Genomic DNA, 15,214 nt, shown 5'->3' with positions numbered 1-15,214 from the left:
GGTTTTAAAACTGAAGGTCAGCAGTTCGCAAGTGCTGCACTTGCAGCCAACTCTGTGGTTCGCCTTGTGCCACCGGGCCAGCAGCACTTGAAATCCTGATCAATTGATCTGCAACAATATGAAACCACGAAGGGTGACTGCCAGTTAAAACTCCCCGTCTCGCCCCGTTTTCCCCACCCAAAGTGTCTTTCTGCCCGTATCCCCTTTCTTGCTGCCTGTCTCCCTCCCTCCCTTTCGGCTGTGTATTGGAGTTTTTGTCTATCTTTTTCCATCTCTCTGTCTCTTTTCATAACAGTTTTTAATAATGTTTTAGTTAGTTCCAGCCTTTTCCCTCAATGGATCCCATTGGAAAATGCATTTGAAAGGAAACAGTTATACACTTCCCTTCCTTTGAAACTCTGTTGGCACCTTTTCCAGTGCAGTAAACCATACAACATGGATTTTCAAAGTTTCCAAACACAGACATGCTGGCGTTAAATTTATGAAAAAATATTTTATTCGGCTGTATAGTAACTATGAGTCTCTGAGCTGCTGGTCACAGTGAAATCGAAGCTCGCTTTGGAACTGCAACAGGTTTTCAAATCTCTGCAGGAAACCTAGCGGCGCTGGCTGTATAGGAGCCTGCAGCTCCCTCGTGCCCTCCTGGCAGAGGATGCAGCAGCCAAGGAAAGGGGTGCTGGGGCACCCTAGGGCCGAGCCCACCACCCTCGGTGCAGCCTTTCCCTGCGGATAGCTCTGCTGGGAACGGTGCAGCAACAGTAGCTGCAGGGAACTTCACAGTCATGCCAATCCTGTCTCAAATCACAGGGGAAAAGAGGAATTTGGCATGAAACTGTAATGTCTTGTGCTTGTTAATGAGTGTAGAAGGTTGAGGCTTTTCAGTTACTGAGTCCCGTGGCGGGGGCGTTCAATAGCCAGTGTGAGTGTGCGCGTGCTGCAGTCTGCACGGGGGTTTGGGACCTGAGGCTCCGGCTGCATGTAAGTTGTTGGAGCACTGAGATCATATTTTCTAATATTGGGGCTCGGATGTTAAGCTTCCTGGAATGGTTTCCCTGCGTGCTGTGGGTTTGTGCCTGTGGTCTCAGCCCTTCCCGTAGGGAATTGCTCACTTGACACCTGAGAACCTCCCTTTGTGTGGCACCACTCAGAGCAGATTTTTTTTCCAAATTTCCACGGAAGACCATGGCCCCCGTTCACCGTGAGAGGTCGGGTGGGTGGATCTGGTCTTATCCTTTGCAAGGACCATTGTGAGGGGTTGTTTGCAAACAGAGCGAACCTCGAAACCTGTGCTCAGCAGCACTTCCATGTGCTTGAGGTGTGGTGTAATGCAGATAAGGCCTCCTGTGATAGACGAGATGATGACGTGGCAAAGAGATCCTGGGCTCAGTTTTCCTGTTGTCCTTTTGCTTGTAAAATTCCTTTCCTTCCACATGGGAGTTTTCCAGAGAAGTTGCTGATTAAGTGTTACCATCATGCTCGGTGCTGCATGGAGCACAGGAAAAGCTAGATAATTCAGGTCCAACTAATAGGACAGCGTAAACACACTGGCTTCTGTTTTAAAGCATCTCAGGTTAGGATGTCTTTCTGTGTGGTATCTCTAACAGTAAAGATGGGGCAGGACAGAGTGGGGAACTGAGCTTAAGGAAAATAACAGGTTTTCTAATTTCTTGACTGTCACCTGGAGATACAGGGGATAGAGTTCTCCTAAAAACAGTCCTCCAGGAACTGCCTTTGTTCCTCCTCAAAGCAGAGGTGCCCAGTGTCTGCAAATTTCATCCCCTCTGTGTCACCATGGCCAGCCAGCAGGTGAGGAACACACAAATACTGACCACGTGCATTGGGAGGAGTTAAGGTGACTTCTGGATCCTTCTGGAAGTTCAGGACCCAGGCAAAGATACAGTTCTCCAGATTAGCGCCGAGCCATCTTAATCCCCAAAACGTCACCGTGTTGTGCAGCTGTGTCCTGCAGCCATACTGAACGCACGCCCGTTTTAGCACATCGGAAGGCTCTGCAGGAGGGTCTCCACTGACTCTTAATTTTCTGCATTGACTGAAAGTGGTAACTTGAGGGAAGAAAAAGTGATATGTCATTAGGACTACCTTATAATAAGTAAGTGTGATGGCGTGAACTTGAACTTGCATAGATGGCTTTAAGTCTGGGCTCTTGACCTTTGAGCGCTCGACTTTGTGTTTATGTAATGGGTTTTGTATGTGTAATTCCCATCGTTTTTAGAAAAGCGAGCTCCCCCGTGGAACCACACTGACCTCATCTGGGTTCCTTGGCTGGCACATAAATCTAGATTCACCACACAGCCTCTGCTGTGGCAGGAACACTGGACACGCAGGGCTGTTACCCTCCGTTCCGCACCAGGCGCTGGGGAGAGCAGCCACTGATGGTACCAGCAGAGCAGCGTGGGGACCTGGAGAAGGGGCTACTACGCTGTCACCTATCTTGTGCTGCTTCGGCCCCCTTTTCTACCTGCCTTTCTAGTGTCTCACCTGGCTCGGTTTCTTCTTCCCGCGTCTGTCCAAGCAGATGAGCCAGCTGCTGCTTCAGTTGGAGCGGCACGTGAGAGCTGTCTGATGAGCACCCAGATTTCCATAGCCCCCCTGCCTTGGCAAAGCAGGGGTGGACAGAGGTGGCAGAAGGCATGCCCAGACCCTGCCGCCGTCCCTGCCAAACTTCTGGTTCCTGCTCCAAAGTGTGAAGGTGCTAGGGATTTTGCTGAAATGGTCAAAGAATTTTTAACTTGAGAAGAACAATATATTTTCCCTAACCTCATTCTGGCAAACGGCTGAACCTTTGTAGATGAAATTTTCCCAATAAATTTAGTTTGAAGCTTTTGGCATGAAGGATTGCAGCCTAAATGGTTAAAGTTTGGCGAAGTTCTTAGGGACTAAAACCAGGGTCTTATGATGGAAAGTGTTAGGTAAGCTTCTCTGTAGGCACAGCAGCTGGGCTGTGCTCCTCTTGAAGGGCTGGCCGGGTGCTGGGGGTGCCACTGGCATCAGCCGGGGAAGCTGGACGGACTGAGCAGGCGCGGGAGGTGGCCAGGGGCTGGAGCAGGAGGTGAGGAGGCAGTTCAGGCCTGCAGGCATCCGATGAGGACCCTGGGATTTACTGCCTCCCTGGAATTGGGGGGGGGGGGGGGGCACGTGGGTTTCGCTTTATGTTTTGGCATTTGCTTTGCAAACTGACACACTGGCGCTCTGGTCCCTCAGGAAGCTGTAAAAAGAAGAGCAGCAAACGAGTGAATGTGTTGAAACGGAAGCTCCGCACTTTGCTGTTCCTGCCCCATCAAAGGCTGCTCTCTCTGAATGCGCCTGTCTGCAGGCACTTTCTCTCATTAACTTTACTCCAGGCTTGAAGTGCTCACCAAGGTTCACACCAGAGGAGGCATGTTCCAGGCTGTCTGTTTGCATTTGCTGCCAAAGACATGCCCACCTCCAGCATGGGGGGGGGGGGGCGGGGGGAGGGTGGTGGAAAAGGCTGCCTTTTATTTGCTGTGATTGTCCTGGTAAAACTTCACTTGGGGCTGGAGTAAATCTCTTGGGAAGCCCTGTTCACACCTCCTCCCCCGTTGTAAATAACATCTGACACAATTATGGTTGGGCGCATGCAGCTCCTGGGTGGGATGCTAGTAGCAGCTTGCCATGCCTGCTGCGTAGCACCGAGCCGGGCTCCCCTGGCAGCATACTCCCCTGAGTACATGCACCGAGGAGCCTGCTTTCCTCGCTGGTCCTTTTGGGATGAGGCTCAGGGCTCTGGCTGTGCAGCTGGCTTCTTCCAAGGAGGGCTGACAGATTGTGCAGACAGAGGATGGGCTGTCAGGGGTTTTCTTGTATCGGGCTGCATCATCCTGCCTCACCGCAGTGCCCCTGACACCTTTTTATGTCGCCATCATCCACATTGTTTCTTCCTTTGGTACAGTGTGCCCTGTTTCATCTGATGCCCTCCGCACATACTGAGCCCTGCTCGCCTTTGGGCCCTTTAGCCCTTGCAGCCACATCAATCCCATCCTGCTTGTGCATCTTATAGCAAATATTCCCTGCGCAGCAAGAGACAGCTGGTGCCAGGCTGGTCTGGAGCTATATATACATGCTGATGAGCTGGCTTACCAGCTTGGAGGGACATACTTTCATACGAGCTAGCCAGGAGTTATGTACATTTGGGTTTGCCAGCCTTTTAGCTGCCAGACAGGTCAAATTCGTGTTGCTGTCAGTTGTTGGCAGCAGAAACAACGGCTCTGGGGATTGCGCAGAGCCTTGAGGCTAGTGAGGATTTTGTTCTGCCTGTGTCGTAAGTCCTAGCATCAGCTCACCCGCTTGGAGCGGCTGTGGTGAAGACAGTGCTGAGAAATAATAGTTTCTCTAGTCATCCTCCAGGCTTTGCCAGTGTGGGTGAGACTAGATGCCTTTGCCCCAGCTATGATGATCTGGGAGTGTCTCAGTATGAATGTGACTAGTGAAATCTGGGATGTATGTGCCTCCCCGAGCAGAAAGAATGTTCCTGACACTGCATAGGGTGTTTCGTATCCAAAACTGACTCCTGCAGCCTTGCTGGGGCCAGGGGTGCAGAGCAGGATCCTGGCCCCGCCAGCTGGGTCAGGCACCCCAAGTGCGGAGGGAGAGCTCCAAAGTGCTGCTTAGTGCAAGTGGAAATGGCTTCAATCTGTGTTTTGACTGATGGGTCTTTTCAGGAAATTTCTGAGAATAACATTTCTAAAAATGGCTGCTTCTTTCCACTGATATTTCCTGGAAAAGGCTGCAGTTAATTTTAAACCACTATCCTTTTCCCTTTTCAAGTGGAAATGGCTCTGTGCTTGTCCTCAGGGCTAATGTCATTCTTTCTGCCCTAGCCTGGGTTGCGTGGTGGGGAGGGGCAGTGTGCCACTGCCCTGACCTCCTCTTCCAGGACCTGTTGGGTTTCCAGAGCTGCAGAAATTGGGGTGTTGGGGGCAATCTGTGCACATGTCTGCTCTCCCTGTTCAAATGAATAACTGTCTCTCCCTGAGTCACTTCACAATGATGTTTTTTGTCAGTGACTCCTGGCCAGTCCCGAGTAGACAAGAAAGCCGTCTCTAAAGTCATTCCCTAAACAGAGCCTAAAGCTCTGTTTGTCAGTGGCAGGAAGGATATACTGAGCTGGTGGTTGTTGCACCTCAGGTGCAAGGATCCAGCCCTGTGCATGGATGCTAGGCTTGGGGATGGTCAGAGCTGGAGGCGAGCTCCCGGATCAGCTGGAGGGAGCTGGCAGCACAGAGCTGTCCTGGGCAGGCAGCCCCTTCGTGACAGGCAGAGCACGGCTTCCCCTGTGGCTCTGGGGCAGGCTTGCTGCTTCGGGTGGGAATATGTCATTAATTTTTATACCTTCCCCTGTAAACCATCGACCCTTTTTATGATGTCATGAGGGATTCCTTAATTTTGCAGCTGCTTCCTGGTTACGTCAGAGAAGAGCCTCCCGTCCTAGAGCCCAGCGCTGCAGTCCAGAACGGCTGGAAACAAATGAAGTGTTGAATATCTAATGGCTTCCACAGGGAGAGCTGCTCCATCCTCCCCAGGCCCCCGGCATTCCTCACCTCCTAGGCCTCCCTCCTTCCCTCCCTCGGACAAAACCGGGTTTCAGCATGAAGCAGAGGGAGCCGAGGGCTTCTGGGCGGTCCCAGCTGCTTTGGGAACATGTGCAGTGAGCTCCCCAGTGCTGCTGCGTGTCTGGGCGCTGCAGCTGAGACAACCCCTGCCTCTCCATGGGGAGAGGTTGGTATGGGGAGGTGGACTGGGGGCATCCAGGTTATTACTGCAATCCAGAGTTGCTTTGGGAGGGATTCAGCCCTGTGTGCTGCAGGTGGTGGTGTTCAGCTGAGCTGCAGGGCTGTGCATTGTTCTGGGAAGGCTGGGGCTGCCATCGTGTCTGCTGCCTGCAAATGCAGAGTCAGGGAGCATCTTTCCAGGAAAGCTGCCCATCATTCCCAGGCTCTTTGCAGGGTATTAGCCAGGGCTGAGCAAGTGCCTCCAGGTTCGCAGGCTCTTTCTGGAGCAGTTGAGTGCGTGTGTGACTCGCCAGTGCCCATGACTCACTGGTCCTCTGTGAGGGGTGTTGGGGAAATGCCCTGCAGCTGTGAGTATCCCACTTGCTTTGCTGCTTTATATTCCGGTCGGCTGTGTGCGGTCTCCACCATGGGCAGGCGGCGGTGGGACCAGCTGCCTGGGCCGGCAGCGCAGCTCTCCTTACCCGCATCCTGCAAACAGTCCCATCCCAGTGGGCTGCCCTATAGCCCTGCCAACACTGCGTCTGGCGGAGAGTGACTCACAGGGAAAACACTTGTGTCTGAGCGGTAAGAGAGCAAACGAATTGCCTTCAGGTGGTGTCAGCTTGGAGGTGACCAGCCTCTGTCTTCTTCCCCGCAGGGCAGCAGCCGGCTGGTGAATCAGTTGTCTGTGGTGCTGAGCTGCTGACATACCAGCCGGGTGCCTTAGGCACAGCTCGCCCGCAGCCCCACACTCTTCAAGCTCCTCCACCTCCTGTGTCCCCTGGCCAGCCCGTTATGTCAGTCCTCGGGACTGTGCCCGGAGACCCGTTCGTTCCTTTGATTGCATTCACATTGGGTCCTTTACCTTGTCACTGAGGAAGCTGGGTTCAACTGTTGCTCCTGGGGAGCAAAGCACATCCCTGCTGCTCTCTCTGCCTGCGCTGGGGCCACCTGCTGCCAGCGCTGCTCCAGGCTTCCCGGACTGGAGCCGCAGCTCAGGTTAGAACGGGGAGGCCAGCATGGAAACTGTCTCGCTGGAGTCCTCCTGACCCTTGGCTAGGGCAGTCTAGTTGCCTGAATCAAAGGAATCTGGTCTCCTTCGAGACTCTAACGCTTGTTGGCTGGTGTTGTTTTAACTGTAAAAGATTCAGCATTCCTTGTGTTGTGTTAGCTGGGATGGATGTAGGAGCATGTCTGCTGCTTGCTTGTGAGCTCGGGGGTTGCCGTGGCTCGCTTCCACCACTGCCTAGAGCATGCTCGGAGCGGAGCAGCTGGGAGCCCTCACTTCCAGCCCCCCTGCCCCGTCCCTACGAGTGCCCCCCTGGCCGAGGCCACGTGGCCTGCGCTTGCTCTGCCCTGATTGTCCCTCGCAGGATTTCCTTCAGCACATGGCACTCGAGCAGCCGCGAGAAGCTTCCTCCAGCAAATCCCTCTCCTCGGAGGTGGCTGTCCCTTGCATCGCCTGCCCTTTTCCCATTCCCATTTCCTGTGGCTGGTTGCGTTGCCCTAATAGAGGTTTGGCATTGCTGTTTTGCACACCCTAGTGGGAGAGGGGATGTGTTTATCACTTTTCCTGGAGATTATCTGTTTAAGCACTCTCTGACAGTTACAATAACAAGGGCAGCGCGTTGTGTTTCCCAGCAAAAGGACACTCGCTGCTGAAAGATGTATAGCACTAATTAGAAATACATAACATCCGGCCACATGGCAGCCTTCTCCCGGCCGCTCCATTTCCTGAGCTCAGACGACTTTGACGACAGTTGGTTTATGTTTTCCATGAATATAACCTTCTCAGAGAAACAGAAATTTCTCCCCGTTACAAAAGTCCCCTTTCTCGCCGTCTCTCTCTCTCCCCCCTCCCGATGCCCCCTTTCCACTGTGAAGCAGGTAGATTTATGACTGAAGAAAGCCTGGGTTGGATTCTGCTGCCGGCTGAGTCGGAGCAGAGCTCGCAGCCCCTGCGTGGATGCAGCTGAGAGCCCAGGTAGATGCTTGCAGAGGGCGCTGCGGCAGCTGTGCTGGCCGACCCACCCCGCTCCCCCGGCTCTCTGCAAAGGAAACTGCCTCCTGGTAGAAAAACTGCTCTCTGTGCACACCAGTACCCAGCTGGAGAAGAACCCTTTTCTGTGTGCCAAGAAGAAACAGGAGGACTCTTCTGCAGCTCAGAGGGTTTTTGTGATCTTCAGAAAAACGGCCTGTCCCTGGTTCCCGGTTGCTTTTCCTCTCTGCGCGCAGTCTGATGCTCACCAGCTCCCATTTTTTCCACCCCATCCCCTCTCCCTCCTCTCGCTGTTAGGCTTTGCTTCACAGCAGATAGCCTGGGCGCCGCTGGGGGAGTCTGGGTCCAATCTCCAGCTCGCAGCAAGCAGCAGTGACTAGTACAAGGACATTTTTTCGGAGGTCCCCGCATGCTGGATGGGAGCAGGGCAGTTCTGCTGTGTGTAATGCATGTTAGGTGTAAGGGAGGTAGGAAGATGGAGCATGCTCAGGGAAGTGAAATCTTAGAAGGTTTTAGCTGCTGAAATGAATTCCTATTGAATATGGAAAAACTGCTGTATTTCAGATGTTTATAGCTTGGCCAAGTGTGGACAGATTTCTAGTAGGACAGGAAAACTCTCTGTTAAAAAGGTTATTCTGCAGCAAAATTTCAGATCCCCTTTCCAGGATTTGCAGTTGCTAGATTAGCTCAAGGAAGAGGTTGTAAGTGTTTTTTTTCTAACAGGGGTAAGCCACTGTCTTGTTTCCTAGCCTTATTCTCACAAGTAGCCGAACTGTTTTGGCTGAAGATTTCCGGAAGAATTCGGGCTGAGACAGGCACCCAGCATGGAAACTTAAGCTCTGATAGTTAATGCCTGAGCCAACTGGAAAAAGGGTCTTATAAGTGGCTAGTATCAGGCAAGCTTCATAACATGGTGCTCAAAACTCTCCCTGCAAAAAAGACTGTCAGAGCTCACGTCCTGCTGACCAGTCCAGCATCTGGAGCCCTAACCTCCACAGGGGGGTGGGGGTTGCAGCGGGCTGCAGGGCTCTCGCTTATTTTTCTGGTGCAAAAAGAGAGATCTTCGAGGCAAATTCAGCCTGTGAAGTGTGGGGTAATGCAAATTACCCAGCCTGTTGTTTCAGGCTGCAAAGTGTTTGATGACATTCCTGCTTTAACTGCCTGCTCCTTTCTAGCCCTGTGCAGTGTTGCACGTACCTTAGAGTTTTGCTGGCGTAGTTGATGTGGGGCTACAAGTGACTGAGAAATGGATCCAGCCTAAGAAAGCTCCCAGAAGGTGGGTTTTTAGGCCAGCTCAGCTTCCTGCCGTGACTACAGCGTGGCTCCACGGGCTGTGTGTAGGTACAGCAGATGGTGGTGCTGCGTGCGACAAGGGTATGGGCTTACCCCGAGTTAGGCTCGGCTGCAAGTGCTAAAACCCTGACCTGAGTTTGTGGTTTAACAAGCAGTTACTTAGGCAGCAGTGCCAGCTTTACCCACCGTCCTCTTCCCCCACACAGCACCTTTGATGGTGATGGCACAGCTGAAAGGTGACATTTCTAACCCTGATAAGCTGCGTGATTCTGGTTCACAGGGTGGCTGCGCAGGCGAGAGCTGAGAGGTGATGTGGTGGCAGGAGCTGTCAAACTGATACTGGCATTAACAGGGACCTTTGCCTGGTTGCAGGGGGAGAAGGTGGAGGGGGTTGGTTGTGGTGGTTGGTGCACAACCTGGTGTTGGGCTGGATGTTTTCCTGCAGGGTGTCACTGCTGTGGCTGCTGGTGGCACAGAGGAGCCACATCTCTGACAACCTTGGGGCCCGTGGTGTTGTAGCATCTTCTTTTGTGTGTGATTTCTGTCCGTAGTCTGCCTGACCACCTCCGCACTGTGCCCCAGCTGTGTGGCATGGCTGGGTCTGAGTATAGGAGGGTTATCTGATCACAGCCTGATTTGGGGTTTCAGGGGAGGAAGTGGAGGCTGGGCTTGTGGCAGCTTTAACTGATGAGATGCCATCGATGCCACCTGAAAGTGTCTCTGGCACCAAGCTTTCGGTGACTGCCTGTGGACCTGGCGATTTAGTTCTGCTTCACCTGCACCAGCTGAGCTGTGGATCTGGGGAAACAGATATGGGAATTAGAGGGTTTGCCCTGACCTGGGCAGTCAGGGTGTCTTTGCCTGCTCTTGCTGGTCTGTGGCAGCTGGTGTCCCCAAGTTGTACTAAGCACTGTTCAACTGCAGGGACAGGAATCACCAAAGTGTCACTCTGGCTTCCAAGAACATCTCTTTCCATGAAGTTGGTGTCTAAATGCATGGTGCATTACCAGCAGCACAGACCATTGCTCAGCTCAGAGGTAATGATGCCCTGTGGGCTCCAGAGCAGATTTATTGCTCCAACACTCCTTTCAGTATATCTTCTACAAGATATTTTTCCCTTAGTGCCAGAGTAGGCTCAGACACTTTGTGCTGGGGGTGAGAGACCTTGCTGGGGGTTCAGAGAGCTAGTTTCCCTACTGCCCATCACTCCGAACACCCACAGGTTTCTGTCTAAACACCTCCCTTTCATGAACATTTGATTGTACCCTCATCTTGGCTGTCTTCTGTGGCGTGGGGGGGGTTAGCCTGCAGCCCCACAGCCTCTACATCACGTGGTTGTGACCACTGGCTCCAGGCTCCCAGCTCAGTGAAAGCCAAGGCTCTCTGCCTCCCAAGGAAAGTGGTGAAAAGGCACAAAGAGAAAGTTTCTCCTGATTTATGGTACTTACCTCTTTCGTCCGACAATTAAGCTCTTAAGAGCCTTTGCTGGTAGGGCTGGGAACTGGAGTGCTGGTATATGTTCAAGGGTCTTGAACAAGCACCCACCTGGACACTTGTCGTTCCTTGCCAGGTTGTTGGGCTGAAGGAGCCTCTTCGAAATGAGGCTGACAAGCTTGGCCAGGAAATGAACTTCCAGGGCCAGGGGAGTTTTGTGTAATTTAATGATGAGATGACAACACTCACAGTAGCTGAGCTGGAACAGTGGGGAAACAACCCTTAAATTTGGGTGTCCTGTGCCTCTTACCTGTACAGTGGGAAGCATCACAGGCTGTACTGGGGCTGAGCATCGTTGTGGTACATCAAAGCACTGTGGCTTTATGTAAACTGGCTGTGAGCAGGTGGGAGCGTGGTTCACATGTGTAGCGATATGAGATGTTTGATGGAGCTGTGGCTGTAGTGCTCAGCTTGAGTGAGTGGGTTGCAGATGGCGGTACCTGCAACAGCTTATGGGCAAAAAACATTATTACTGTTTTTTAGTTGTTCAGTGTTGTATGGGGAGCTTGTAGCCTGTCACAAGAGCTGCTGGTGGCAATGGGAAGAGCTGAGGCTGCAGCACCAAGCCTGGCCATGGTCACCACCGAGCATTGCTCCAGCGCTTGGAGCCAATCTCTGACATACAGTCAGGGCTGTGCAGTGCTGATGATCCTCAGCATCATGAAAGCCTTTAAGTTTTGCCTTTCTTGGAGGGAGAGGACTTAGCTTTTGTACCAGCCCAGATTGGGGGTGACTGTGCGTCTGGCTTGAGCACAGTGCCCAGAGTCCTGGGGTGCTGGCTGAAATGCCCAGAGCTTTTCACCCACATGAGGACTCACCAGACTCACATGTGGCAGCACGATGGCCGTGGTCTTGTCTTGTGCCCGCTCAAGAAGTGAAGAGTCCAGCATCTTGCCCGAGTGCGGGAGGAGGGAGCGCTGGGAAGACAACTGTAATTTCTTGAACTGGACTGTGTCCAGAGCACTGGGACTAACACTCTTAATTGTGGGAAAGGCTTCATGAAAGAGATTTACTGTCCCAGAGTGGTCACATCTTGAGTTTTATGTTTCCTCCAAAAGTTGACAGCCCCTGTAGTACAGCACTTCCTACCATTGCTCTGCAGCACCAGCTCAGCCCTGGCTCCAGGAACAGAGCACCCTTGCTTGGCTACCAGCTCCCGCTGGTGCCACCTTGGGTTACCCTCAGTGGTCTCCCCACTGGGTGCTGAACTCATGGGTAGCTGTAAGAACTGGACAAAATCAAGCCTACAAATCTTCCTCCCATTTTTTCCTGTATTTTCTAGGTGTGTTTTAGTCTTTTTCTGGTTGTTTTTAACCTCCCCCCGCATTGCTCTGAAATAATTTGCACTTAAAACCCCAATGTTTGCTCTCTGCACCTTAGGTGTTTTGCTAGCCCTGGCCGAAACAGGGTCTCAATGTCTTGCTTTAATCCTCTTGCCCTTTGCTCAAAATCCCTGGTCTGCCACATCAGGGGAGTTCAGCTTCCAACACCTCCTCCTTGCCCACATGCAGCTGATGCCGACTGCAGTGGAGGTCCTTGAGAGCTGGGGCTTCTCAGGGGCTCTCCCTCCCCATTCTGACACTGGGGCTTTGCTCACACGGGCACCGGTTTGGAGTCAGTACCTGCACGTTTGCATTCACTGGGCAAGTCCTTTGCCTGGCTTGTAGCAGCTTTTCTGACGGTGGCTGCCTGTCAGCAGGGTGAGGGCTGGAAGCCCTGGTCCTGCAGCAGGTGATGCACCAGCCGGTGAGGAGCAGCCTGCACAGAGCAAACGGTACAGACTGGTAGGAGACCCCTGAGCGGTGTGGATGCGTCCCACCCCGGGCTGGGAGGAGACCCCTGAGCGGTGTGGATGCATCCCACCCCGGGCTGGGAGGAGACCCCTGAGCGGTGTGGATGCATCCCACCCCGGGCTGGGAGGAGACCCCTGAGCGGTGTGGATGCATCCCACCCCGGGCTGGGAGGAGACCCCTGAGCGGTGTGGATGCATCCCACCCCGGGCTGGGAGGAGACCCCTGAGCGGTGTGGATGCATCCCACCCCGGGCTGGGAGGAAACCCCTGAGCGGTGTGGATGAATCCCATCCCGCTGGGCAGCGGCTCTGCTCCCTCCCGCAGCACTTCCTTGGGGAAGCCCCCAGCCAGCCACTCCCCTCACATCTCGAGGGAGGATGTAAATTGGGGGCAGAGGGGATTTGGAGGGCAGAGGCTGCCCCTAAGGCTTAAAAGCCTTCTGCGAGCAGGCAGCGCGGTGCCTGAGCAAGCGCGGGCAGCCTGGCATGCCCCGTGGTGCTCTCGGCATCGCTCAGTGTAACCCACGCCCGGCTCCAGGCAGTTCCCTCGAGCCAGCTCCCTGCTGCTCTCAGCAGCCTCAGAAGTGGTTTCTGGCTGGGTGTAGATGTGCCGGGGGGATTTGCTCTCACTCCCAGCCGGCTCTGTTTGGAAGAGCTGTGGTGGTATGGCATCTACTTGAGTAACAGTTTCAATTAAGCTCTCTTGACAAGCTGTTGTGTGACTGGTGAACTAATGGGAGGAGCCCCCTCCTCAGCTGCTGAGGTTTAAACTCCAGCAGGGACAAAGATCAAACATGCAGCTAATTACCCTTTTAACACTTAAACATATCTCCCTCCTTCAGGGGAAGGCATCAGCTCCAAGCAGCAGCTTCTGTGCTGGGAGGCCTGAGTGCTGGCTCGGGCTGGCAAAACACGTGAGGTGAGGTTGGGCATGACATGGGCAGTGTAACTGCAGCCCCTTCCTGCTCTGGAGTGGCCACTCGCCACCTTTTTTCCTCTCTATGTGGAGTAATTGGGTCCAGGACAAGTGTGAGCTGGGGAATTGCCCACCCCTGCAGAGATCCATGTCCCATGCTGGAAGCAGAAAGGGAGGCTGCAAAGGCGAAGCAAGATGGAGCATCTGACCTTGCTCCCCACTGAACCCTCTCTCTGTCTCCTAGAGTGTGTCTCTGAAGACTGCCGCTCTGTCATCCAGGAACAGGCCACGGCCCTAGGGCTCTCCATGTTCGCACTCTTGGTGAGGCGGTGCAGCAGCCTGCTGAGAGAATGCGTGCAAGGTAAGGGGTTACTGGCAGGATCCATGCAGCTGCCTACGAAGCAGCCTGGTGGGGTTCAAGCCCTCATTCCCTGCTATTTTGTACACCCCTTTCCCTCTGCTGGGACCCTTGGATTCTCCCCCAGCATCCCAAGCTCTGCCCAGGTTATGGCTGGATCACCTGGCCAGAAAGCCCCTGATGTGTGCAGGCCAAAACATTTGGAAGAAAGGAATGGACTCTGGACATGTTTTCTGCTGGCTATTGGGAAACTTCCCAAAACTGGGACCTCGGAATCCTATCTTTATGACTGGTGCAGTGGCACTCCACTGTCCTCAATCAAAGGGATCACAGATGTCCTGGCTTTCCCCTTAGACCAGTCTGTGTAGGGAGAACAGACGTGTCTTTGTGCTTGCTGTGAGTTGTGGCTGTTCCCTTGTGGGTCCAAGGCTGGGATGTTGGGATCCGTGTCATGCACCCCCAGTCCCTGCCTGAGCCTGGCTCCTGGCTGCAGTGAGCTGCCTCAGCTCTACTGTCTTGTATTTGCAGTTCAGCCACGAGAGGTGGAGCAGGAGGATGATGAGGAGGACGACATCAAGGTCTCTGCCTTGCCCCAAGACCTGAAGGAGCTGCTCCCCAGTGTGAAGGTCTGGTCGGACTGGATGCTTGGCCACCCAGACACCTGGAATCCTCCTCCAACCTCTCTCGAGCTCCCCAAACAGTACGTGCATCCTCTGGTCTGTCTTCTGGTGTCTGCTCCCTCCCTGATCCTTGTGCCACCTTTCCCCCTTGCTCATGCTTACTCCTGGCTGCGGGGCTCTGACCTGAGCACCCAGAAGAGGCTCACTGCACAGGGGATGTTTGGGGGGGCACTCGTCACCCTTGGTGATGCTGACTTCTTCACTGATGCTTGGGTAGAGCTGAAGTATCTCTGAGGGGGCCTGGCAGGTGCCCTTTGCTTCTGTGTGTGTTAGAAGACGGCCCATGAGCCGGGTTTTTATCTTCTGCTTAGGATGTACATCTGCTTTTGTTGGGATACGTCTCTTTTACGTGCTCTGCTGGCCCAGCCAGCTGAACAGGCAGGGCCTTCCTCTCTGCAAGAGGGAAGTCCGTTTCCAGCATAAGCATTTCGTTGCCTTTTTTTGACTGAATCAGGCCAGCCCAGCCTGCCCAAGGTTGGCCTGGAGCAGCTTGCTTGCTCGCAGAGCTCCAAAAGTCGCCTCCCTTCTTCTTGCTGCTTCAGAAACAGCTTGTGTCTACCCCTGCAATGCACAAAAGGGTTAATTTTCTAAACTGGTCGATTTCAACCCATTAGTCCATAATGCGGACTAGGCAATTTGCATATTTTTGGACAGAAAATCGAGTGAAGGGGCCAAGTATGGAGTATGCGAAACAGTGTCTGAGCATGCTCTGTAGCTGCTTTCCCGCAGGATTTTCCATCTGCCTCCGGTACTCCGGATCCAGAGCCTGAAATCACGTCTTATTGTTAATCCAAAGGAGCCAGAACCCAGGGTGATGGGAAGGCGCATTAAGAGTAATCCAGCAAAGTGGCTTAACCATTAATGGGTCCCCACTCCGTGCGTCAGGTCCAGTCCTGCTCTACTAGTTTATTGCCTCTTACTCCAGTTCTTTTT

General features: G+C 53.4%; 1 protein-coding gene across 3 annotated transcripts in view; it reads left to right on the top strand.

Annotated features, from left to right (window-relative positions):
- Window positions 1-15,214, top strand: part of SMG6 (SMG6 nonsense mediated mRNA decay factor) — a 115,785-nt gene that overhangs the window by 42,129 nt on the left and 58,442 nt on the right. For 2 of the 3 annotated variants that reach the window (XM_055796772.1, XM_055796771.1), the window contains exons 11-12: window positions 13,488-13,604; window positions 14,130-14,301. The exons of the other annotated variant lie outside the window; for it this stretch is intronic. In XM_055796772.1, the coding sequence (XP_055652747.1) occupies window positions 13,488-13,604; window positions 14,130-14,301 (289 nt within the window). The remainder of the gene's footprint in view (window positions 1-13,487; window positions 13,605-14,129; window positions 14,302-15,214) is intronic. 3 annotated transcript variants of the gene reach the window in all.

Source organism: Falco peregrinus, chromosome 2 (assembly GCF_023634155.1).
Source record: "Falco peregrinus isolate bFalPer1 chromosome 2, bFalPer1.pri, whole genome shotgun sequence".
Taxonomy (NCBI): domain Eukaryota; kingdom Metazoa; phylum Chordata; class Aves; order Falconiformes; family Falconidae; genus Falco; species Falco peregrinus.
The sequence above is the reverse complement of the archived record's forward strand: the minus strand, read 5'-3'. Positions and strand labels throughout refer to the sequence as shown.